General features: G+C 34.8%; 1 protein-coding gene and 1 long non-coding RNA gene across 4 annotated transcripts in view; one reads left to right on the top strand and one right to left on the bottom strand.

Moving 5' to 3' along the window:
- LOC109367330 (uncharacterized) overlaps window positions 1–23,817 on the bottom strand; it is a 69,877-nt gene that overhangs the window by 40,086 nt on the left and 5,974 nt on the right. Inside the window, exon 2 of the long non-coding RNA XR_014883092.1 lies at window positions 6,758–11,174. This is a non-coding gene — a long non-coding RNA (uncharacterized LOC109367330). The remainder of the gene's footprint in view (window positions 1–6,757; window positions 11,175–23,817) is intronic.
- On the top strand, window positions 1,438–23,751 carry PDLIM3 (PDZ and LIM domain 3). 3 transcript variants are annotated; one of them, XM_010710059.4, is made up of 8 exons: window positions 1,438–1,682; window positions 6,127–6,278; window positions 7,843–7,927; window positions 13,850–13,917; window positions 17,068–17,331; window positions 19,958–20,088; window positions 21,170–21,281; window positions 21,821–23,751. In XM_010710059.4, exons 1-8 carry the CDS (start codon window positions 1,590–1,592, stop codon window positions 22,008–22,010), a joined length of 1,095 nt encoding a protein of 364 aa, XP_010708361.1. In that variant the 5' UTR covers window positions 1,438–1,589; the 3' UTR covers window positions 22,011–23,751. The 3 variants fall into 3 exon arrangements, with proteins under 3 accessions (XP_010708361.1, XP_085079144.1, XP_003205818.1); XM_085223018.1 differs by lacking the exon at window positions 13,850–13,917 and adding an exon at window positions 13,253–13,440; XM_003205770.5 differs by lacking the exons at window positions 13,850–13,917; window positions 17,068–17,331 and adding an exon at window positions 13,253–13,440 and having other exon boundaries at window positions 1,441–1,682.

The following is a 23,817-nucleotide window of genomic DNA, read 5'->3' as shown; positions in this document are numbered from 1 at the left end:
GAAGTACAAATATATATTTTGCTCATATTGGGGTGTGAAATATTTCAGAGATCTTTTATAGTTTTAGAGTATATTCTGGACAAGAAGACTACTAAAAACAATCACAGCAAACACTACAGTCTAATAGCAAGCCACAAATGAAGGATAAATACTTCAGAAATTTTGAGGCTAACTTTCACAGCCCTCAGGAAAAGAAAAAACTTTTCAGCATATCTTACTGAGAAGGACTTTCAGTATACAGATATTATGAGTAGACACAGATAAAGACATTCAACAAGTATGAGGAGTAAGAGGCAGAAACCAATTTTATACTGGAATTTACAAATAAACACATTACCCACACCAGAAATTACATGAATGGCATGAACCTACATTTTATTCTTGCATCTCACTTATTCTTCTTTTTTGTCCAAAGTCCCCTCTAAGGAGGGTGTATAAGAAAGGTAATAAGAAAGTCAAATGCACAGAATGAACAAAGGTGAGTAAGGCCTCTGACATAGGAAACAAGGAAGAAAAACAAAACAAAACAAACAAACAAAAAAAACCAACCACTTTTACCCAAGGGCAGAAAACTTTATTGGACTGTTATCACTACAGAATACATATTCTCAACAGTTTTTATTAGAGCTGTAGGTACTGTTACAAAGAGAACAAATTTTGGGCAAAGTGAAGCTTGAGGAACACTTCACATGCACAATTAACTTCAGTAATGTCACTTCTAAGCAAAAATCTGTAGCATCATGGTAAGAGAGTGAGTGAACACAGACATCATCACTACACGATTCCTCCTCTTTCTGAGCAGTAGAAAGAGGATAAAATCAGAATAAAGTTGAACAAGCTGATGCAAGAAAATCAAAATGATAGAGAATGTTACTGAATAACATCAGCAACCAAGAGAAGGCATTTGGAATTGTCTTGCAATTGTAGATTTCTACAAAAAGTAGAGGTATCATCAAATAATTCTGCAATTCTCTTCCTCAGTACAAGAAATATGCATGACATCAGCCCAGACTTTTCAAGCCATTGGAGTTGATGCATGCCAGGCTCTCAAGTGACTGTGGCTGAAATACTCATCTGAAGGGCTGGACAGACTTCTTATGGCAGCAAACTATTACGTTACAAGTAAGACAAGATGTGAAATGACAGCCTGAGGGGGAAACCTCCTTATATTTGCTTATATGAAACAGAACCATAAGCAGTCAGAACAGTGCATTGTAAAGTTAAAACAAGGACCGGCAATTTATAAAGCAGGCAACAGGGTGGCCTTACAAAGCCAGAAAACTGTATCCTGGATTTGACTGATTGTAAGGCTGAGGGGGATGCTGAAGCAGCAGATAAAGCTGATGTACTTGTAAACTTTCCAGCTGAGGCTTTATTTGTCTGGTTTGGTACTCCCCTCGGTGGGTGGGGAAGCTAGGGACTGGCTGACGTCACCCAGAGGAGGAATAAAGCACAGTGCTTGGGGTGACCACAACATCCCAGGAGTCAGCTGCCCTGTCCTGCAGGTGCCCAGCACACATCTTCCTGCAGCTCAGCCCCTCATACACACCAAAGGAAAACAAGCAGGAACCCAGCAGCACCCAGCCACGATGCCACAGAACGTTATTCTTCCAGGACCGGCACCCTGGGGATTCAGGCTCTCAGGAGGAATAGATTTTAACCAACCTTTGATCATAACCAGGGTATGTGCTTTGTTCATTTCCTTTCTATTTATTGTATCTGACACCTGTTGCAGATTTTTGCCTTTTTCTTAAGTTCAGAGACAAAGATGAAGCTGTGCACAGATCAGCAAGCAGCTGCTGGCTCTGAGCAGAGCTAGCCGAAAACTAACTGCTTTAAAAGTTTTGTGTAACATTTCTATAACTGCTTTATTGATCTAAAAGAGTACTTCTAATTATGCCCCCAAAATTAAATTCAAGTGCTTTGGCAGCAGGAAAACTCTGTCATGATTTCCCCAAGCGTTCAGATGAGAAAATTAGTTCTGAGCCTTTGAAGGCCAGAGCCCCACTGCTCCCACTTTCACTGCCTGCCTGAGTGCTCACCAGGGAGACATCGCCTGGCAGCAGCTCCTCATGCCTGCAAGTTTGTGTTCTGCAAACTCTCCGTGCCAACTTTCTGAGATGAATCTAACTTTAATTAAACTGAAGTCTGCATGTTGCCAGCAAAAGCAACAGCACCTGCTTTTAAATCTGAAAGTTTTCCACTTTCATGAATGTTTAATTAAGGAATTATCAAAAGTTATCTGTCATAAATATGCAAGAGAGAATTTGTCTGTGTTTTCTGCCATATTTAGTAACAGACAATTCACGTTAACCCCCTACTAAAGGGCAGGAAGAACTCAAGCCTTCATATTCCCATGGATTTTGAACTATTAATTGCAAATAGTTTAAGAAATAAGTTACCTGATGAAAGGAACATATAAGCAGGCAGCTGCCCTGCATCTACAGATTTATATATATATATATATATATATATTTATATATATATATATATATATATATATATATATATATATTATATCTCCCGTCATTAAGTAGATCTGTACTTCAATTTTTTTTTTTTAATTATTTTGAAAACTGTGTTAAACATATTAAGGATCAGAACTAGTTCTCCTTATGTTTTTGCTGCTTTTTAGCACCTCAGACACACCGAGTATGCAATGCATGAGCCACCAAACCCCCAGCACCTTCCCCCCCTCCAAAGCCCCGCACTATGACTCAATATATACACTATGTCTGGTATTAAATAAACATCAAAAGCCTTGAAGGATGAATTTCACTCGTGATGCCTTGCAGTAAATACACTTCTAAACAGGAGTCCACAGAAGGCACCAACCCTTTTTATATTACACCAGTAAGAATTAATTTCTTTTGATCACTTACTCCAGATTCACACTAGCATAAAAACAATTTACTTATTTTAAGTGTAAATAAAAGAGAGTGCTATTTGAATTCGCATAACTTCATAAAAAACACTCATAAAATATAACAAAACCCTTTAAGCAAACAGTAGACAAAAAACAATGAATAAAGAAAAAAAAATCTGTGGATTTTTTTGGGGCCTTCATTGCCTTTTATGGGCTTCCAAAAGAAAAATAGTTTCCATTATCTCTAATGAAAAATATTTTAGCGGTGTCTGGTTTGTATTTCCTTTGTGTTTAGATTAAGTGCAATGAAGTTTAAAACTACAGTAACAAAGGATGTTACTATAAATGTAGTTTTCTAAAGAATAAATGATTTTACAATTGACTCATACCTACCGAATGTCTCACAAGACATAAGTCATGGGCTTCTAGCAAACTATGGCAATACTCAAAAATCACATTGCAAGCAGAGCTATGAAATAATATATATGTATGAGAAAGACGTTTATGTATGCTTAGCTCAAGTTTGATGATTTTAATGGTAGATTTGTTTAATCTTAGGTTGTGGGTTTTTTTTTGTTGGTGGTGGTGTTTTTTTTTGCCACAGCATACAATTAGAAGAATCTTTCAATAAGTATTGTGCTGTAGATCTTAACCACTAGTGAACAATTTGTGGGATTCATATACCCTGCTTTTTTGGGCCTACATGTTCATTTCATAAGAGAAATCAACAGCAGTCCATTCACATTTGGCTCAACTGTCCTGACAAGAAATACTGTTTGCTATAAAGAGGAGGACAGAAATTATTTTCAAATATATTGAATAAAACAATTGGACAGGTGTACATTTAGTGGCTCTTGTTATAACAAGAGCCTCTTGTTCAACATGAAAAAGCTTTTACTAGAAAAAGCCAGAGGGCCCACGGCAGAAGAGATCATCATACACCTGTCTAATGAACAGATGCCATCTCAAAAATCCATTTGCAAGTTTTCCAAGCAAGACAATTCTCTTGACTGTTTCAAGCAAATGCAAAGACCACAGATCCCGTGATCACTGAGAGGATGGAAGAACAGGAAGAGGAATAAAAATAGACACATTCGGTTAGATTCTATTAGGGTCAAAAATAATCAGCTAACTGGAAACAAGGAAAATATTTTTTTAAATCCTTGGAACTCTACAAAGATGAAAGAAATTATCTAAGCAAAACGATCAAAACCCAGTCCTCGTGAAACAGAATAATTTCCATTTATGTTGAGAGGAAGATAACAGTTTAGGTAACGTATTTAAAGGAATGCAAACCTAGACTATAAGTCACATTAAATAAAGCATTACACAAAATTAAAACTTCTGGAGGCTGGAGTGAATGGTAAAACATTATTAACTCTAGATTTCAGTTCTGTTTTACTACAAACTTTTACAGATCACGATGCAAGTATTTATATTAACTCAACTTTATATTTAGCCTCTCTGCCTGCATTCAAAACTTTTCATAAAGTAAAAGCTTAAAATACTTATCAGAGTGTATCACGACAAGTTTCATAAGTCTATTAAACAGATGCAGACTATTTTTCTTCAAAGTATCATAACAGACATTAATCATGCGGGATAAAAAGTTATCACTGTCAACATCTGAATTCTCAACAGGTATCTGTATTTATCCAAATAAAAAGGATGCAGGAGCAATAGATATGCCATACAGACATGTCTGAAAGAGCAAGGAAAAAGTTTTCTGAAAGCACCAGTAGGATCTATCTCATAAAACAGGGATGACCAACAAACCCTGTGCTCATAACATTTTGTAAGTAGTCACAATACACATTTCAAAAGTCACTAACTAGTTCCTTAAGATACAGCATCACTTATTGAGGTACCTGCAATATCAATGCTATACCTGTAATACTTTGTGACCACAGCGTGGTCCCTTTCTTCACTTGAGAAGGAATGATAGAATGGCTGGTTTTGACCATTATATTTAAAGCATTAGAGAATTTAGCAGACATTCTAATGCCAGCGGCCTCTCCTGCAGTTGTCATTCCATGCATGTCCTCAACATGCTAGACAAAGCCAGGAACCATCCCAGGCTACAGGAAGAAGCATGGTTTCTCTCACCCATTTCTTGCTGCAGTAATGTAAATGGTCTCAGTGTGGTTTATTTAAACTAGCAGCTGTTGAAATTTGACAAACAGATCACTTTGGGGTCTCCAGACTCAGAACCGGCAAGAAACTTTCTTAATCCATATTCAAAATGATTATTCAGGCACCTTAACACTTTGTTCAATACACAATAGGCAAGCCCATCCTTTTGGATGTTTGTGGGGCTAATAGCATCCAGCTGGTCATAAGCACCTGTTTTGAAAGCTTACTTAACTCATGTGATAATAATACACACACTACAACTTGTTGCAGAGAAATAAGAAATAAGTTTACAAGTTGGAAAGCAGAAAAAAAAAAGAAAAAAAAACCTGCAAAACAAACCCTAAGTTCCTCAAGCATTCAAACTCATTGAACAAAGATGAACAGCTAGAAGAGTAAAGAATGACTGGCTGACATTTCCCACTGTTTCAGTACTGATATTTCTTTTGGCATGCATTGTTTGGTATTTCACCTGGAAGAATCACTGTTACTGAAGTGCAGTAGGACTGAAGAACTTTAAAGAGTTCAGGATCCAGGTTAGACATGAATAAAGAGAAAATATTATTTCAGTATTATCGGCATTTTTATGATTACTTAAATAGACAACATGAGAAGGCAAGCTTGCAGGAAATACACTAACTGCTGTATGTTGTCTGTAAGAATGGTGAGACCACAAATGCCCTTCTATGTTCCCCGGTCAATGAAAATCACACACATGAACATTAAGCACAACATCTAGCAGAGTACTATTTTGCTACTGCCTGAAGTGTTTAGGGAGAACATCTCCACTTTTTTCAATTAAATTACACAATGGCAGTTGAGGTGAAAGGCTCAAAGACAAGTTAAAGTAATTACAGAAATTAAAGTGGAACCTATTTAATTGAGAAAGTGTGAAAACAATTTTCATCTACTTTGAAGTTACGATGAATAAAGCATGCCTGTTGATCCGACAATAAAAGTACAGAGAAATCAGCAAAACTGCAAAGGCAAGGCTTTGGGGAGAAATCAGACAGTTGTTTATATACCCACTCCTCCCACACCCAATCCAGCAGAAAATAGGGAAGCATGGTGAAATTCATTCTATCAGTTATTAGGTATGAATACAACTTCACTCAGAATTTGTTTTTCAGATTACACCTGGAAGCAAGGCTTCTACTGCCAACTTGTGCCCTGGTGATGTTATTGTGGCTATCAATGGCCTAAGCACAGAGAACATGACACACAATGACGCTCAGGAAAGAATTAAAGCAGCTACACATCAACTTTCCTTGAGAATAGAGAGGTATGTGAACATATCTGCTTATTTCTGAGAAAAGATACTGCACAATCAATCAACTAAGGCACTGCAACCATTATGTAGGTTAACTACATAAAATAATTCTGAGAATTTCACAAAACCTTTCAAATTACACACATGCAAACCTACCCCACCAACTCCACATCAAGCAATAGTCCCAGAACACATCCTCAGGAACAGGATTAACTTCCATCAGGGAACTCTCCAGAAGAATCACTGAGCTATGAACCCCATCCCTCATTGCCTCTACTGACTTCACAAGCTTTATATTTACCATAGGGAAATATTCTTAACATTCTTGGGAAATAAAAAGCTGGAAAGGGCCAAGTAGAGGCCTTAGCTAGCTGTCACTTGGTCAATTACCTCAGTATTCCACCACTCTCAGCTCCAAGCACTTCTCACTGCCTCCTACCCTCGAACACAGGGAAAAAAAAGTAGCTAAAAAAAACAAAAAGCTCTCTTACCTGAAATACGCAAGCCCAGAAATTTCTTACAATAATTTCTCTCCACTAAAGCTACCACAAGGAACAACATACATCTTCACATCCCCTAAATGAGTTTGTTCAGCCTTTAATCAAAATCACTTTCCCAGCTGTCTCCAGGAATCAGACTACTCTGACCAACCTGATGCCCTTAGGGAGACGCAGCACTTTGTTCCAGCTGACCACAATATTCCTTTCCAAATAAAGAAGTATTTTTCTTGGAAGAAGAATCGTCTAGTTACTAGAGCCTAGACTTTAGTTTAAAAATTCCTACACTTAATTGCAGTATATCAATCTGTTACAGGCTGCTACATACCATTTAACAACTCTTTTAAGAAGTATTTAAAAATATGGTAAGTGTAATTTTCCATGTGAAGTTTCAGCAAATTTAAAAATACTAAATATTTGGATTTACATAGCAAACAGTATTACTGTCTACATTGTATATTAATGTTTAATGTTAGCATTAGCATTCTAAAATCAGCTGCCAAATTTTCCTTTGCATGTGAAGTCAGAATTGTAACTTTTATTTACATGTTTGTTATCTCCACTGAAGCAACTGAAAGAATATCTATGCAACATCTATTTACAACTGGATATATACCTTGTGTACCTAAATTGCACCCTTCCTCCATTGAAAAGCAGCCCTTCCACAGATATTGTGGTCATGAAAATATAAACTGATATTGAGGTTTAGGAAAATTCCTAATATATGTACCTATTTGTGCAAAATATTTAAGATATCCAAAAAGCTATCAAACATTTAAAAAATAAAGCTGTAAAAAGCTTGCTCTACTCAAAACAGAAAAGGACTAGTTTTCCTTTGCATTCCATTAACTGTTAACAAATTATTTCCAATTCTTCATAATATAAGTAATTGAAAAAATATACATATGCTTTTTAATACAGTTCACATATAATACACAAATACTATTAAAGCACTTTCATATTAAAACAGTAACAAAGCATAAAACAAACTAAACTTTCAAACTATACTGCCTTTTACAAGAGATATATAACTATACAGGAATTCAAATTCTTTAATCTCTGCCTTTTTCTCTTTGTAGGGCACAAACTAAATTATGGTCCCCACAAGTTTCAGAAGATGGCAAAGCAAATCCCTTCAAGATAAATTTGGAAGCTGAACCACAGGTATGAATTCTTTAAATTTACCTAAGTATTTTCATTCACGTATTTACAGTTCAAATGATCTCCCTTGTGGTCATTAAAATTCTTTGAATACCACTCCATCCATTAGCTACCAGTTAAGCAGATATGAATCATAACAGTTTTCAGATATATAAGCACCGTCTTATCTGATGGATGCTTTAGTTTTTCAGCTACAAATGAAACAAAATTTAAACAAGTTACAACACATAACCATTTTTCTTTAAAACTGCACATATCACCACAGTTCTACTATGGATAAAAACACCTCCTTTTATTCTGATGCTGTTTAAGTTGCTTTAACTCCTTTAGAGACCTTCTGATGAACTCAGGAATAGATGTCAAACACCAATGCAATGCACCCATCCCATCTCAAAAGTCTTTTTGATGTAACAGGTAATGAATAGGGAAATTCAATAATGTTGGGTTTCTCTATTTCCATGCACTTTTACACTGTACTGCAGAACTGAAAGTTACAAAACTGTTGCACACCCATGCACTGATCAATGAGCAAAAAATCATTCACCACTTTTGAACAGCCCGATCCTGTTTCTTGTACATGAGCAAAGTAAATCCATTCAATTTAAATCCTCCTCTCTCTTCAGACTGATATCCAGTTCTGATGCAAATCTTTGAGCAGAAGCTTCCATGGTGTTATCTGTTAATTGTCTAGCTGTTGTCTATAACTAGTGTTTTACTTCCTTTGCCACTCCTCCTTTAACATACATAAACATTTGCTGTAGTCTCAAGAGAGAAAGGGAAAAGAGCATTCTGATTGCAGGTCAGGATCAAAGTAAGTATGTCAAAGTGTTTATTTTGTGTTATCCCAGGAAAAAAATAAAAAAAAAAATTAAGAGCAGATTCTATTTGAACACATTCTATGCAGTGAATGCTTCCACCCATTCTGTTCTCACAGTTGCACTCCAAAACATGAATGCAGCATTCCAGTGTTCCAGTTTCTCTCTCTGTTCTGCTCTGAAGCCTTTATGGTAGACGATACAGCAAATTTCAACAGAAACAATTCACCTTCTTCAGCAGTAAGGGACAGTATAATGAAGAAACAAAACAGCTATTTTAAATGCATATTTCTGTGGAATAGCTAGGATATACATAGAAGACATAGCAGTAGAACAATGTGACTATAATCTGTACAGAAAATTATGAAGGTATGTATTACAGGACCGTAATCCCTTTTACATGTATGCTGCATTCCAAGAGGAGCTGTTAGTTAAAAATAAATCATAAGATTTCTCAAAGTCTATTTTGGCAGGCTACTGAAAAGCAGTCTCCACTGGGCAGTTAGAAAAAATATCTATCCCAGATTTAAATAGCCAGCCTCTCCGTATTGTACAGAGGTATGTCTACTTCTTTATCAGAAAATCAGGAGTACTAATCAATTTCAATAAATATTAGCTATCAGAAAAGCAGCAATGTTAGTAAACAAATATGCTAAACCATCCTCAGGATGATTAACATTGCAGTTAAATTCTTCTGCTGAAAAACATCCATCAATTCATTCTACCTTGTGAAAATAATATAGCCTTTTTTCTATAAGTGCTGAAATTTTAAACTTAATTTTATGGCTTATTTTGTCACAGCACATGAGACCCTGTGGTGCGTATACCAACAATGCAAACAGCAGAATAAAAATTTGTCAGATGACCATTTACAGCACAGCTACAATCTGCGTAAATCACAGTAGTGTGTGCTACTGTCTAACAGTGAACATAAGCATTGGAGCCCAGGCGAGTGAAACAAAATCCAAAAGCAGTATAGTACTACTTCAAATGCAAATCCTGTTTATCCAAAATATTGCACACACTAGTTGGTCTACAGAAATGGAAAATCACTGAGTTGTATAAAAAGTATTTCCGACATCTGCATAACAATTAAAATTACTCGGAAGGTTACGGATGTTATAAAGATAGTTAGAACTTTTCACTTTTGCCAGATACATCATCTAAAGAACACTAAGAAAGTCTGACAAGGGGGAAAATCAATAATTTAAAATCAATTAGTAGCTAACTACATAAGACTTAATCTTCTTAATGATTTTAATTTGCAAGCTAATAAAAGATAGTTATAAATGAAAGTAAAACATACTTTAAGTAGTTCAGCAAATCAAGACAAGGTCAAAGAATGCTTACTTTAATTTCAACAGAGAGAAAGTGTTCTATAGGTGCGTGGAGATGATTATGTGAAAACTGATAACACCGTGCCTAGTTGCAGCTATGGAACAAGAAGCCTTTACACAGTGGAAAGCTTTTGCATTAGGCTGAGCAGCCCCAGTCATTTGGAGACTGACAGAGGCAATTGTCAAAGCACAATAAAAACTCTCACTAGTTTTTCCTCTGGCAAGAGGATACAAAGATAACAATCCCAGCAAACAGCTTCCAGGGATAGTTGCTGACCAGGAGTCCTGAAAGCTCTGCATTCCCATATAAGAACCAACCACTTCATTTTGTTAATCTGGAGCAACCTATAGCACAATGAATAATAGGAAATAATAGACTACTTGAAATATTACTAATACATTTCGCTTATGTTCTGTATAAAAGTAATTTAGAAGGTTCTCAAATAATATAATTAGGAAGAGACAATCAAAGTAAATAACAATGTGAATCTTATTATCAATTTAAAAAACAAAACAAAACAAAGCCCTCATACGTACCTTTCTACTATATTGTTAATGTAAAACAACACTATGACCTGTACATTTTTTTGTCATTTACAACTCAGCTCTTTGAATCTCAGGTAAAATTGTTTCCATCATCACAATTTCTTGAATTGTTTTTATTTGTGTTTTTTTTTGTTGTTGTTGTTGTTTTTTGTTTTTGTTTTTTATTATTGCTTCTATCTTTGCCCTTAAACGTTCCTTTCCCTGTTACAAGACCTCTGGCTATGAAAGACATTATGCATTCCTTGGAGATATAAATACACTATATACATAGATAAGTCTAAAAATCTAAACAAAACAGAACATTATTCTACAAAATTTATAGTCTATTACTACTTCTAGTCAAGTACTGAAACCATACACTTACACTCACGTTGTTTTGAGGACCTAGCCTGTCTTCTGTAACAGCATTCACAGAGATTTTAGTCACAGAGTACCTCAGCATGTAAACCTGTGTGTAATCATGGCAGTTATCCCCAAAGAATGCCATCGTACAATCCTTGCTGCATGCACTTCTACAGACTTCTGGGGCTGTGTTCATATTGTTCCTGATACCTGTACCAAAATGCAAAACATAGTTAGTCATGCAAAAAGGACATCAGTCTGGTAAAAAAAAAAATAATAATAATTAAAAAAAAATTAAAATTTAAGAAATGAAATACCGTAATTATCACACATTCCTGATTATGAATTTCAACAACATCCAGTTCTCGTTTTGCTTCTGAACTAAAAGAGGACTTTTTACAGACTCAGTAAGATTCAATAAACACAAGAGCTGGACTATTTTTGCTGCTGTATGTTCTGTCATTGATATTTTATATGAAGAGATGATTTTAAAATACAAAGGAATTAATTTAAGTTGAATTAACTGCAAGTACTTTTTTCAAAACTGTTATATTGTAAATATGCTACTCTGATGCCACATCTTCTGTGCTGTTCATTTGTCAACATAATGAAATGGGGTGAAATGACAGTGTTCCTTGTTGCTTTTGCTTGCTTTGTATCACACATGGTTTTAAATCAATTTTAAATATTTTGATATTAATGTATTTCATAAAGTAGACATGAACCTAAACAGTAGTAGCTTACTTCTATTTACTAATAAATTTTCTCAATTGCAATGGAGTTCTGAAGAAAGAAACAAAGATTGCAACCAAAACCTTTGTGCACATCTATCTGATTGCTTCTTTCAGTAGTCTCTTACAATGTAATGCTGCTAAACTCTCCCGTTTAATACAACTGCTTTTACTGTTTGCATTTCCTGGCTGCACATTCTATATAACCATGACTTTTCTTTTCACCTGTTCCTAAATATATTCCTGCAACTGTAGCTTTAAATGAAAACTACGGAGCCAGTTCACATTCGGGTTTTCATAATTTCAAAAATTAAAACCTACAGATGTCAAAAATGTGTCCATACTTATCTAATCTGCTCTTACTATCCTGAATTACCCCAGGAATTTAAGTATTCAAATTATATTGTATTTGTTGCTGATTTGTTTTAAGTCGAATTTTTCTAGCATTCCTAAAAGTTAGCATAATCTAAGAAAGGCATTTCTGCATCCCAAAAAAATAAAAACTTTGTTTAAAAAACGACTTAGCAGAACAAGAAAACTCATTTGCATAACTTGCAAGATTTAACTGAAAGATCACAATTGCATCAGAATAATTTTAATACTGAAGATGTCGGGTATGTAACAATTAAAAAACATGTGACAGCAAATACACAGCATAAATTGTACGTAATGATTAAACCAAAAGCTCCAGTAATTACAACTTGAGCTCCTACGATCTGGAATAAAATTGATATGGGAATATCAGAACAAACCCTCTGTAGGTCATATGACACTGTGTGATACCAACGTGATTACATAAATTGTCTATAGTATTGTAGTATTACTCCAACCACACTTTTAAGCAGAGACTATAACTTTCAGGAATAAGAAAGGACTCAGCATGTGCAAAAGTTCTGTTCTCGCTTCAGATTTCATCTTCTGTAGATTTGCTGTCAAGTGGCCTAGGCCTTAGGAAAATCAAACGCAAGGCAAAATACACATCCCATATCCAAAGTCAAGACAGCAAATTAGCGGAGCTAAGCTACGGAAGTACCAACAATCTCTGCTACCTTACCATTGAAACTTCCAGTCTCTAAAGAAGAATGCCATTCAAAACTGTTGAAATCTCTGTTAGAAATGAGACTTTTAATTCTATATAGATAAGTGCACACATAGCACTGTCTCCAAAAAGCACTGCAGGACAGCAGGGAAGGATGATGGACTACAGTATCAAACACTCTTCATCCACTGAATGTTTCTTCAAGATGAACCTAAACAGTGTAAAATCTAGAGAATACAATAGGTCATCTCACTCATTTCTTCTTGAACTTTCATGCTACTCACAAATGTGGAATGGCTTCTGGTTGCTCTGAGGCAGAAAAATAATCTCTGAATGTGTACGGCTTAAGAAGAAAACAGAAAATTCATAGAATAATATAGTATGCTTGCATCAGTTAAAAAATAACAAAGTTAAAAAGTAAAAAATGCAGAGATTAACAATACTCATGTTAGTTTTACTCATTACTAGCTTTGGTGTGCATTGTAGCTCTGTGTATTTTGTCTGCCTATCATGTACAGGAATTCAAGCCTATTGGTACAGCTCACAACAGAAGGGCCCAGCCTTTTGTTGCAGCAGCAAATATTGATGACAAAAGACAGGTAGTGAGCTCCTCCTATAATTCTCCAATTGGGCTGTACTCATCTGGCAATATACAAGACGCACTCCATGGACAGCTGAGGAGTCTCATTCCTAACGCATCACAAAAGTGAGTACTGGTATTTATTTATCATACAGTCTTTTGTGTTATATGACTATCCGTTCTGTTTTCAGTTAAAAAGTCCAGCTCTTGCTGTTTTCTTCTGATAATCAGGAGTTTATTGGTTATCCAAAAAACGAGTGATAAATGAAGCAATTTTTTCCAACACAGAAAACTCTACATTCAACTCTGTAGTAACACTGCAGGTAGCTACAATTCTCCTCCCCCTGCTGATCTGCAACACTGCAATCTAATCCTTTTCTAATACCTTTACTTTGCAGCTTTTAAGTTCCAGGAATGTACAAAATAAAAAAGGTACTTCATAGTTATGATTTTAAAACGTTATCAGCAACCTTTTAACTAGAAGTAAACTCTTATAGGCTTATAGGAAGCTATTTTAACCGTTTTTTCTTTACAGGATATGAACTACTTTGAACACAAGCATAATATTCGGCCCAAACCTTTCATACTCCCAGGCCGAAGCAGGTTATAAACTCTGAGTGCTGTGATGAGTTTGAATGCATGGTGTTATTTTTTAATGGATACTCACAGTTTGAATTAATATAGCATACTGAGACATTTGAAATTAACTTACGGTAGTACATAATGTATGGCTGAAGTTTAAAAACCTGAAGTGCCTAACTTGCAGATATCCGAAAGCAAGCAGGTCCAGGCCCTACTCTCAGTTATACATACATGATTCTGAAGTAACTGCAACCACAAACCTGATTCTGTTTGTAGCGTGGCACCAAGTATTGTACACTTACAAATATACAGAGCTTTGAAATTCTGTCCAAACACAAATGTATGAGATTTCTTCACTTGCTAAATAAAAGATAGGTACTTCTGCAAGTTAAAGTCTAGGCTGTGCGGTGATTTTAAGTTAAAATTTCAGCAGATAGCTGTTCAGAGGATATCCTAATGACTAATGCAGAGCTAAAATAACTACCTACTGTTACAGACATGTAAATCTGTAAAATGCAGAATAGTTTATATATTAACATTAATTGTTTCAGTCTGATATTCCTCAATCATAACTGGGGGTAGAATGTCTAATTTACTATGATTTGCAGTACTAAATGCAGAGGGGAGAGGAAAACAACGCAAATTCTTTCAAGCTCAAAAGTGCTCAACCAATACAGTATACTGAGATGTTATTTTTTATGCTTTCTAGCAGTAACAGGTTTTACCAGTGGATTTAGTGTTCTATATTTCGTTCTGAGGGTCAAAAATGCCTGTACACTATGTTATACCACTTCAAATCTGACAAGCTAGACTGAAAAAGAAGAATAGTTGATTCCTTCATACAAAGGACAATCTCATATGGACTATCAGTTTTGTCAGATGTATTTTTTTTCTCACTATCTGAGTGACAAAGAGGAAACTAATAGACAGATAAAACCCCATCCTTCTGTGAACAAAAATGAACAATGTAGAATGGAGAAAACATGCCCATCTCTACTGGGAGGCTGATGACAATACAGGATAAATGATCACAGTCTTCAGGAAACATGTGGCCTCTAACTACAGACAGCATTTATATATATATCTGGAACTGACTTTTGGACCATGAGGTACTATTTGCAGGTATCTAATCAGATTTACAGAAATTCAAATGAGTGTACTGGGAGCCTACTCTCAATTTCCCAATATTTTCAGAGATAATGCTGAATTAAATTGTCCGTTTTCCAGCTTGTCAGAAGAGCAGCAGCCTACCAGAAATGTAAGAAGTTTCAGAACTTTAGTTGGGTAAGGTCTGTATGGTGTTCTAGCATTGCAGAAGTCTATATTTAAAAACTGCACTCTTTCATGGATAATCTTAATTCTACAAAACCTTGTCTGTCACACAGTTTATCTCCTACTTTTTCATTAGTTTGGCTGAAAAAATATTCTTTGTTAAACACAGCAAAACAAACAAACAAACAAAAAAATCCACCTCCAACAGACAGCTGAAGGTAAACAGCACTTTGATGACAAGAGCTGATTCTGGGCTGTGGGATTGAACTAACATTCAACATTAGCCACAATTTTGGACTAAACTAACTGGAAATTATATTTTATATATGATTACATTCTACTTATACTTCATTCTGCTTTAACACCACTCCAGCTGCTAATAGCAAGAGTTATGCTTTTTCTGCCCTTTTCCTATTTTTTTTCTACTTACTAACAGTATCAGCACTGACAAAGCAAGATAGTGCAGAATGTAAGGGCGTTGTTTTTATTTTTTTTTTAAAGATTGTGAATTTATAAATAGCCATATATATTAATATTTTCAGCTGACTCTTGTTGGGTGATGATACTGAATTTGTGCTTTCAGTTTAAGACTTGCCTATCCTTTCTGAAATTAGCTTTCTTTTGATATGTCTTTAATTGTAGAAAATGTATTTCCCTTTAAATTTTTAAGAAAATGGTCCTACACATGTTCTCCATTGAATCAGGGGAGAATTTGAGTTTTTCTCCATGCAAGAGTATCACCTAAGAAAAGTATTGTATTGTATGGTCAAATTGTGAAATACAGTATTATTTTACAGGCTTACACAAAATCATTCAGCTTGGAAAGATCTAATCACAACCCTTATACAGAGGAAAAAGATTTTTATCTTCTCTTGATTCTGAATATCATATAAATGATAACAAATTCCACAACAACGGGAAAAAAATACCCCTGGAATCAAGGAAGCCTCTGAGATGCTCTGAGGAAAATACTGAAGTCTTCAAATTAGTGACACCGAAAAAGACTTTCAGCTTATTGTCTACATTATTTTACCAGGCCTTTTTTAGATATGTTAGTGCACAGTAATTCTAATTCAATAATACAGAGCAACATCAGTATTTCTCCAAAACTGTACATCTTCTTTACTTTATACAAATTACATGCAAAATCTGCTTCAAAAGCAGTAAAATTAATTCTCTATTCTTGTGAAGGACCATTTTGTATTCTATTAGAAACACTGTCATTTAGAAAAGCAAAAGTACAACTGGCTGTTAAAGCATTTTTTCTTTTATGAAATTTTCAGCAAACATTACAAACAAAATATATTGATAAAATAATTTTAAAAGATGAATTCACACAGAATTTAAGGAAATCTGGGCAATGTCTTATTCATTATTTTACACTGCTTTAATTTCTTCAGATGTGGACTGAGATGGATTATGAAGTGCAGGGCTGGAATGGTGCATTTAGGATTCCAATATTGCTGGTGTTAATTCTGTCATTGGCATGTACAACTCACATAATCTTTGTATGCTACTCTTTTGAGATCTTAAGAATTACTTGCCTACAACAAGTTTTATGGAGGCTTAACTGGTCCTGAAACAAAATCTAGCATTCAAAATGCAAGTTAATATTATTTTCTGAAATATTAAATTCATTGTATTTTTTTTACCATCTAAAGAAAATGTTTGCCAGAATTTTAAGGAACGCTTTATAACTGGCACTGATGCTTTTTACAGGAAAATGCTTTTCAATGAGTACACATACTTTTGCTTTTCTCTACTTCTACTTTCCTGTATTTGTTACATACATACGCTTGCTAACATCACCGTATTCCTGTACTTTTGTCTTTATTCTCTATAATCCGATGCACACTGCACACCTTTCTGCACTCTGGCTGTAATCTGTAATTAACACAGTGGATGCAGCACTCCTTCGGGGATTGACTGTGGCAGTGGACGTAGTACCCCCTCTTCAATTAGCACGGTTAGCTCCATCTGCCCCACCGAGCTGAAAGCAGTGTCTAGGATGGCCCCTAACGTTCCTCTGGAAATGGAGCTTCCTGGTGTCAAGATTGTACATGCTCAGTTTAACACACCTATGCAGTTGTACTCAGATGACAATATCATGGAAACACTGCAAGGCCAAGTTTCTACAGCTCTGGGGGAAACACCCGTAATGAGGTAATTAGAGCAGTATGCTTGATATGTACGAATATATGAATTTAGAATGTACCAGCAGTCATGGGCTTTAATAATATCACACTGTTTCTTCAAGAATGTGTAAAAGGGTTAAAGACAAACTAAGTTATTTAAAGGCATTCAATGTTTCCATTAAAACACTAGTAGTTGATGACTTTTAGTATTAAAGAGGTCTTTCAGAATTTATAGATAACTCAGAGGAAATAATCTTAAATTTGTAGTTAATAAATAGAAGCTGATTAAACTACCTGCACTACTTGCTGACTGGTCATTCCAAATTAAGATTCTGATTCCTCCCCAAATTCATAATTACTTATTACTGTCATAGGTAGTATTTAATAATTTATTCTTATTAAATTATTCTTAATAAATGATTCTTATTGATCATTAATGCAATATTATTATTAACTCAAATTTATTTCAACTGTTGAAAGTTAGGAGATCTTGTGGACAGATATTCAATTACAGAATATTACAGAATATTACAGAAACACTATTTAACTCCCACTTGGGACAATTCATAACTAGCTTTTGTCCAAAAAGAGCCAGTATTGGCTTTCTAAACCTAAAAATTACCTAAAGATCAAAAGATGATTTATGAATTTTATTTACTACAGTAACTAAAAGTCAGGTAGGAACCTCCCCAATATGGACAGCAGTGATAAATAATGAAAACTTTTAAAACTCTACTCATCTTTACAAGGTACAATTAATCATTCATTTTGGTTTATCTTTATTTTTGTTTAATAGTACTTACTTTTTTGTTATACAACAGTACTTAATAATTTATAATATGTATGGTGTAAACTAAAGCTAATCACTAATACCTTAAATAAGCAGTAATCACTGGCACCAATAAGCCTTCTTCAGCACTTTGAAGAACTGGGCTGTAACTAACCATAAAAATTTATAAAGAAATATTTATGTTCATGCTAATTTGATGAACACAAAAATGTATTTCATCTGAGTGATGTTAATCTACTGCATTAATGTTCACCCTCAATAACAACAAGAATAGGGAAAAAGAAAAAAGCCAAATAGCTTTTTCTTTATTCTGTAATAATGGATTAAGCCCAGAGTAATCAGATTTCACAAATTCCTACAGTGTTCTCAGTTTGAGAACTGATTCTCTACACAGGTTTGAAATGTCTTTTCTGTTGTGGGATTTATTTTCACTCTGTATGAATTTAGGAATGTTATCTCATAGACTTGTCCCTGTTTTTTGCCTTTTTTATGTAATTGTATTATCACTTGTTTGGATTTCAGGAATATTTTAGTCAAGAAGAGAGATTGAGGGTCTGATTTTGCAATAGTGAAAACCTTTAGAAGTGAGCTCACTCTATAGATTAAAAGCTTATGATGAAAAAAACAGAACAATATTTTCTATACCACTTAAATACAACTCTGAGCAATTTGGTTGATCACAGAAGATACAAAGAATTAATGTAATCAACAGTAGTTATTTCTCTTACTGTGCTATGTGACAGATCAGATGTTATTCTGGGAAGGTAACAAAATCATGTAAATCATAAACAGCCTAATTTCCTATGGAATTAGTTGCTTTTTTTCCAGTGGCAACTTATCTAAGGTGCAACAGACCGTAGAAGGCCTGTTGAAATCGGAAATTTAAACTGGACATTTACACAAATATCAGTGAGATAACAGACTTCATTGAAGTAATTTTTACTTAGTTAGTCCCTAGCAATTTGAAATTTATGGATGTCACATGTTCAGCCTAATCTTCTGTGTGGTCATCTGCCCTTTCTCTCAGCCACTGAAAATGTTAGTTAGCTCAATCAATTTTAAAATTCAGCATGATTTAAAATACCACAAAACATTTTTGGTAAAATCTTTTGTTTACAGGTCATAAGAAATTCAACCATGAAATGTTATCTGGACAATAATTTACCTTATATTTTTGTCATGAAATTGCCATTATAAAAGTCACATTCCACTCTAATTTAATTTTAAAAGTAGATTTTCCATTCACCTGTGTTTATCTGCAAATGCAGTACCTACTTCAGTCTCTTTCTGTCACCTTCTTAAATTAAGTAACAATTAGCTTAGACAAATAATCATTATTGTAACTAGTGAATAAGCCAACTTAGAAAAGCATGAATACCTTGACTTCATGGCACTCTCCCAAAATGTTTGCTTAGGTTTTGGCTGACCCTATGTAAAGATATGGTCTGTGATTTTATCAGCATTCCTGAAGCCAGCTGCTGTGAAAATGGAATTTCTGGATACTGGTCCAGAAAGCATCTGGTAATACAGCAGTTGATCACAAGAATGCAACTGCTTTGAAGTTAAACACAAGTACTGGCCTATTTCCAAATGCCCTTAGAGCCAGAGCAGTAATTATGGAAACAGCGTCATGAGTTTGTAGACTTATTTTTGTAAGAATTCCATGGATATCTTTTTCAGTACACTAGGCTTCAGAGAAGCCTATATAAAGCAGTGCTACCTGGAAGAAACAGTTTTCCAGTGGCTGGAGAAACTCACATGTCTCTATGGGTGGTTCATGAATCACGTTCTATGCCTGGCAGAGCTATTCATTTGAAGTAATGTCTGTTAACTGCATTCTCTGCTCTTCCTCCCTGTGATGCAGTGACCCAGCTCCCATGGCAGTGCCTCAGTCTGACGTGTACAGAATGCTGCACTCCAACCAACAGGAGGAGCCCAGCCAACCCCGCCAGTCTGGCTCCTTTAAGGTGCTCCAGAATTTAGTCTCCGAGGAAGGTGGTTAATAATAACATATTCTACCTGTTCAACTTTTTTTTTTTTTTAATATATTTATGGGAAAGGGGGAATCAGAGAATAAGAGAGAACAGAACTACACAAATTTCTGACAGCCTGAGTCTCTATAAGTCTGACAAATAGTACACAAGCCTAGTAACATTTTTCCCCTCGCTCTTATGGCTAGCAATGTAATGTGCTAATAAAATAGCAGTGTTAGTTTAAGACTGCTAATGTACAAAATAGTTTTTAACTGAATGGTAAGTTTTATGTGAAAGAACTTTTGGGACACCAAGAAAGAAAATACTATCTTCCACATCCAGAAAAAAGAGAATTTTAAGCCATCTTCTAAGATAAGTTTCACTCATTCCCTCTCCATTCTAAATGAAAACTAAAGAGGACAACACCATTTACAGTCATATTTCCTCCAAATGAAGTCAAGTTTTGAAAATAACAATAAACATTATTAAAGGCTAGAAGTTTCTAATATTTACAATTGCAGTAAGCATAAAGAATAAAATATAACCAAATTTAAGCTAGGGGGTGAATATTTATAAATATTTGTAATTTTTCCTTTTATATCTAAATATTTATGAGAGAAGGAATGAATGCATCTATTTTTTCTGTACACATATTATTGTGGGATTTTATTTGGCATCTTCTGTAATTTTATATTATGTTACAAATCTTTTTGAACTCATTATATTGTTAGTCATACAAATAAGAAGTAAGCCTTAAGAGAGGTTTTGACTATGTTAAGGCCCTATGTTAAAGCCAAATCCTCCTCCCTCTCCTGTTTATACCCAGGACCTGCTATTGGAGAATTTCTGTGTGCCTATGAGATAGAGAACAATATATTTTTAATCAAGCTGTATCTGCTTTTTGGCTACAGTACACAACATTGTTCCCAATTCTAAAGACATGGGATTGGGCCCACAAAACTTATATCAAGAAACTTCATTATTATTGGGCATAAGTGAAAGCTTGTAAACACATACAGAAGTACATATTTACAGGAAAAGATTTAACTGTGGCAGACATTTTTGTATTAGCCTGTATTTAACAGAAATATTTTGGATCTCAGATGGACGTCCAGTGGGTACAAGAAGTGTGAAAGCACCTGTAACAAAGATACCTACTGGCCTGCCCGGAGCCCAGAAAGTACCACAGTGTGACAAATGTGGGAGTGGAATTCTGTAAGTTGTTTCTTCGCAGTTTTATAAATTTCTAGCTTAAGTGCACATCCCCAGTTTACATCCAGATAAGCTACAGGTTTGTAGGTTGTTCAGTAGTGTAAAGCATCCTCCTGACAAGTCAGTGGGAGCATCAAAAACACTCTGTGATCCGTTTTGAATCTACCAGCTTTATACTTTAATGACATCACTGGCTTCAGCAAAAAACACAGATAATCATGAGGAAATAGGTTTTATAAATAGATTAATTTATTCAACATATTAAGAGGTGAGACTATACTTAAAGTGTTATAACCAAAATAAAATATTTCTTCAAACTAGTTTTCCAGTTAGAAAGCTTATGTCATCACCTCTAATGCATTTTATATTCTACTTATTCAAACTCAACTTGCAACTTTAAATTCTCTAGCAGCTGGCAAAACCACTAGAGAAGCAACTTAGAGGCCTTAAAAGAAATACCTAAAACTTACCTTGTGTTATACTTTAGTTTCTTTGCACTCTAAATTCATACGAATTAATTGCTTTTTCTTGTTTTCACACAGAGGGACAGTGGTGAAGGCACGTGATAAATACCGACACCCAGAATGTTTTGTGTGCTCTGACTGCAATCTTAACCTGAAACAAAAAGGCTACTTCTTTGTGGAAGGCCAGCTATACTGTGAAGCTCATGCACGAGCTCGCATGAGGCCACCAGAGGGATATGAAGCAGTTACTGTTTACCCAAAATGCTAGTCTTACATTAGCACACAAATACATGCATGCACACGAGAAGCCATTAACAGCTTAGAACTGCAGTACAACTGTCAGGACTTCTGTCTGAATTCAAAGTAGCAGCTTTTAAACCTTTTCTCGTGATATTCTGAGGTGGAAGTCCCTATTAATCCGCAGTAACATACCATATCAGTAAAATTCAGCTAAAATTTTATCCTTGAAGTTGCCAATACAGCTCAATGGAGTATGAACTGAAACAGCTGTACAGGAATAAAAAAATAATAAAAATAAAACAATTGAAACATCAGGGGTATTACACTATTACTGAGGTATATGCACCCACGTGCTGTAATTAAGACATTATTTTTAAAATGTTAAGAATGTAATATCTGTACAAATAGCCTAATCAAAAGCTTCATTGAGCTACAGGCTGGGCCCTACCAAAGAAAGAAACTTGATCAATCATTAGAAAAGAAGCTATTCTACGTGGGTAGTACAAAACAGTGGGATGTTCGTGCCTGTTTCAACCATTCAACAATCAACAGTGTGTGCCAAAAATAGATTCTGCTTACTTTGCTTTCAATTTGGGGTTATATTTTCTTAATTTTCTGATGCAGCAAATGAGTTAAGAAATGAATGCCATTTCATATAATAAAAGGGCTAGTATCATAATGATCATTTAGTTAAGAAGCAAAATAATTCTACAATGTTTAATGATTTGCAATGAAATCACCTTTCAGCTCTTACATCACTTAGCAGAAAATTATTCTGAGGCAGGCACACCAATACATTATTCTTAGGGGAAAAAAAAAAAGAATTTATTAGGAACTCACTGCAAATTGAGAATGAAAGTAAATTTAAAAGTCTTTCTAAAAAAAAAGTTTCTTTCAGGTACTGTTTATTTTTTTGTTTTTTTACTTTAGATTATTCAATTTCCATAATAGGAACAATGGGAAAATATCACCATAGTATCTTAATTCCTGATAATTAAAGCTTGGACAACTTTAAAAATGACCGATAATTAACATTTGCAAAGGAAAGATCTTTTATGAAAAGACTGGTGAACTCACAAGAACACAGTATTCAAATGAAATTCTGAATTTCTGAATGTTTTGTAAGGGCTCCATTGCTTTCAGGTAGGTATGCCAGCTGCATACACACACACACATGACAAACTTCGCCTTAGCATCTTCCAGAAATACTTAACACAATACTTAAATTCATAGCAGAAATGAACAACTCAGTGTCAAAGAATCTTACTTTTCTCACTCTAAAATATAAAAAGCTTAGAATGTAAGGAGAATCAGGAATCAAAATAAGAGGCTGTATACAGTTTACATTTATTTTAAAAAATCAGATGAGTCCCAAAGCCTGAAATGCAACGCTTGCATATTCAAAGACTTTAAATCTGTATTATTTCAGAATTAAAATCTTTTAAAAATGTGTGTGTCACTCTATTCGGAATTTAAAACTGCATATCAAAAGCATATAGAGGCACATCCCTTTAAAGATTAGCTAATGAATTATTTTCTGGCACAAACCATAATTCTGTTCCTTATGTATCATGAAGACTATATGTAGTATTTATATTTTTCCACTAATAAAGTCCATAAAGTAAACCTGAAAATCATTTTGAAAGTGAGAGTGCATGTGTCTATTTTTACAAACTTGCAATGTGTCATTGGTGTTTTTAAATAATTGCTTAATGTTCATTTCTTTGTGGAGCAACTGAAGGTAAAAATAAATGTACTATATATGATAAGGATTCCGTATTTCTTTTCAACTGGTATGAAAAATGAGAATGTATGAATGTCAAGTGACTTAACAA

Source organism: Meleagris gallopavo, chromosome 4 (assembly GCF_905368555.1).
Source record: "Meleagris gallopavo chromosome 4, MGAL_WU_HG_1.1, whole genome shotgun sequence".
In the NCBI taxonomy this organism is placed as follows: Eukaryota; Metazoa; Chordata; class Aves; order Galliformes; family Phasianidae; genus Meleagris; species Meleagris gallopavo.
This window is presented reverse-complemented; position numbering and strand designations above follow the sequence as displayed.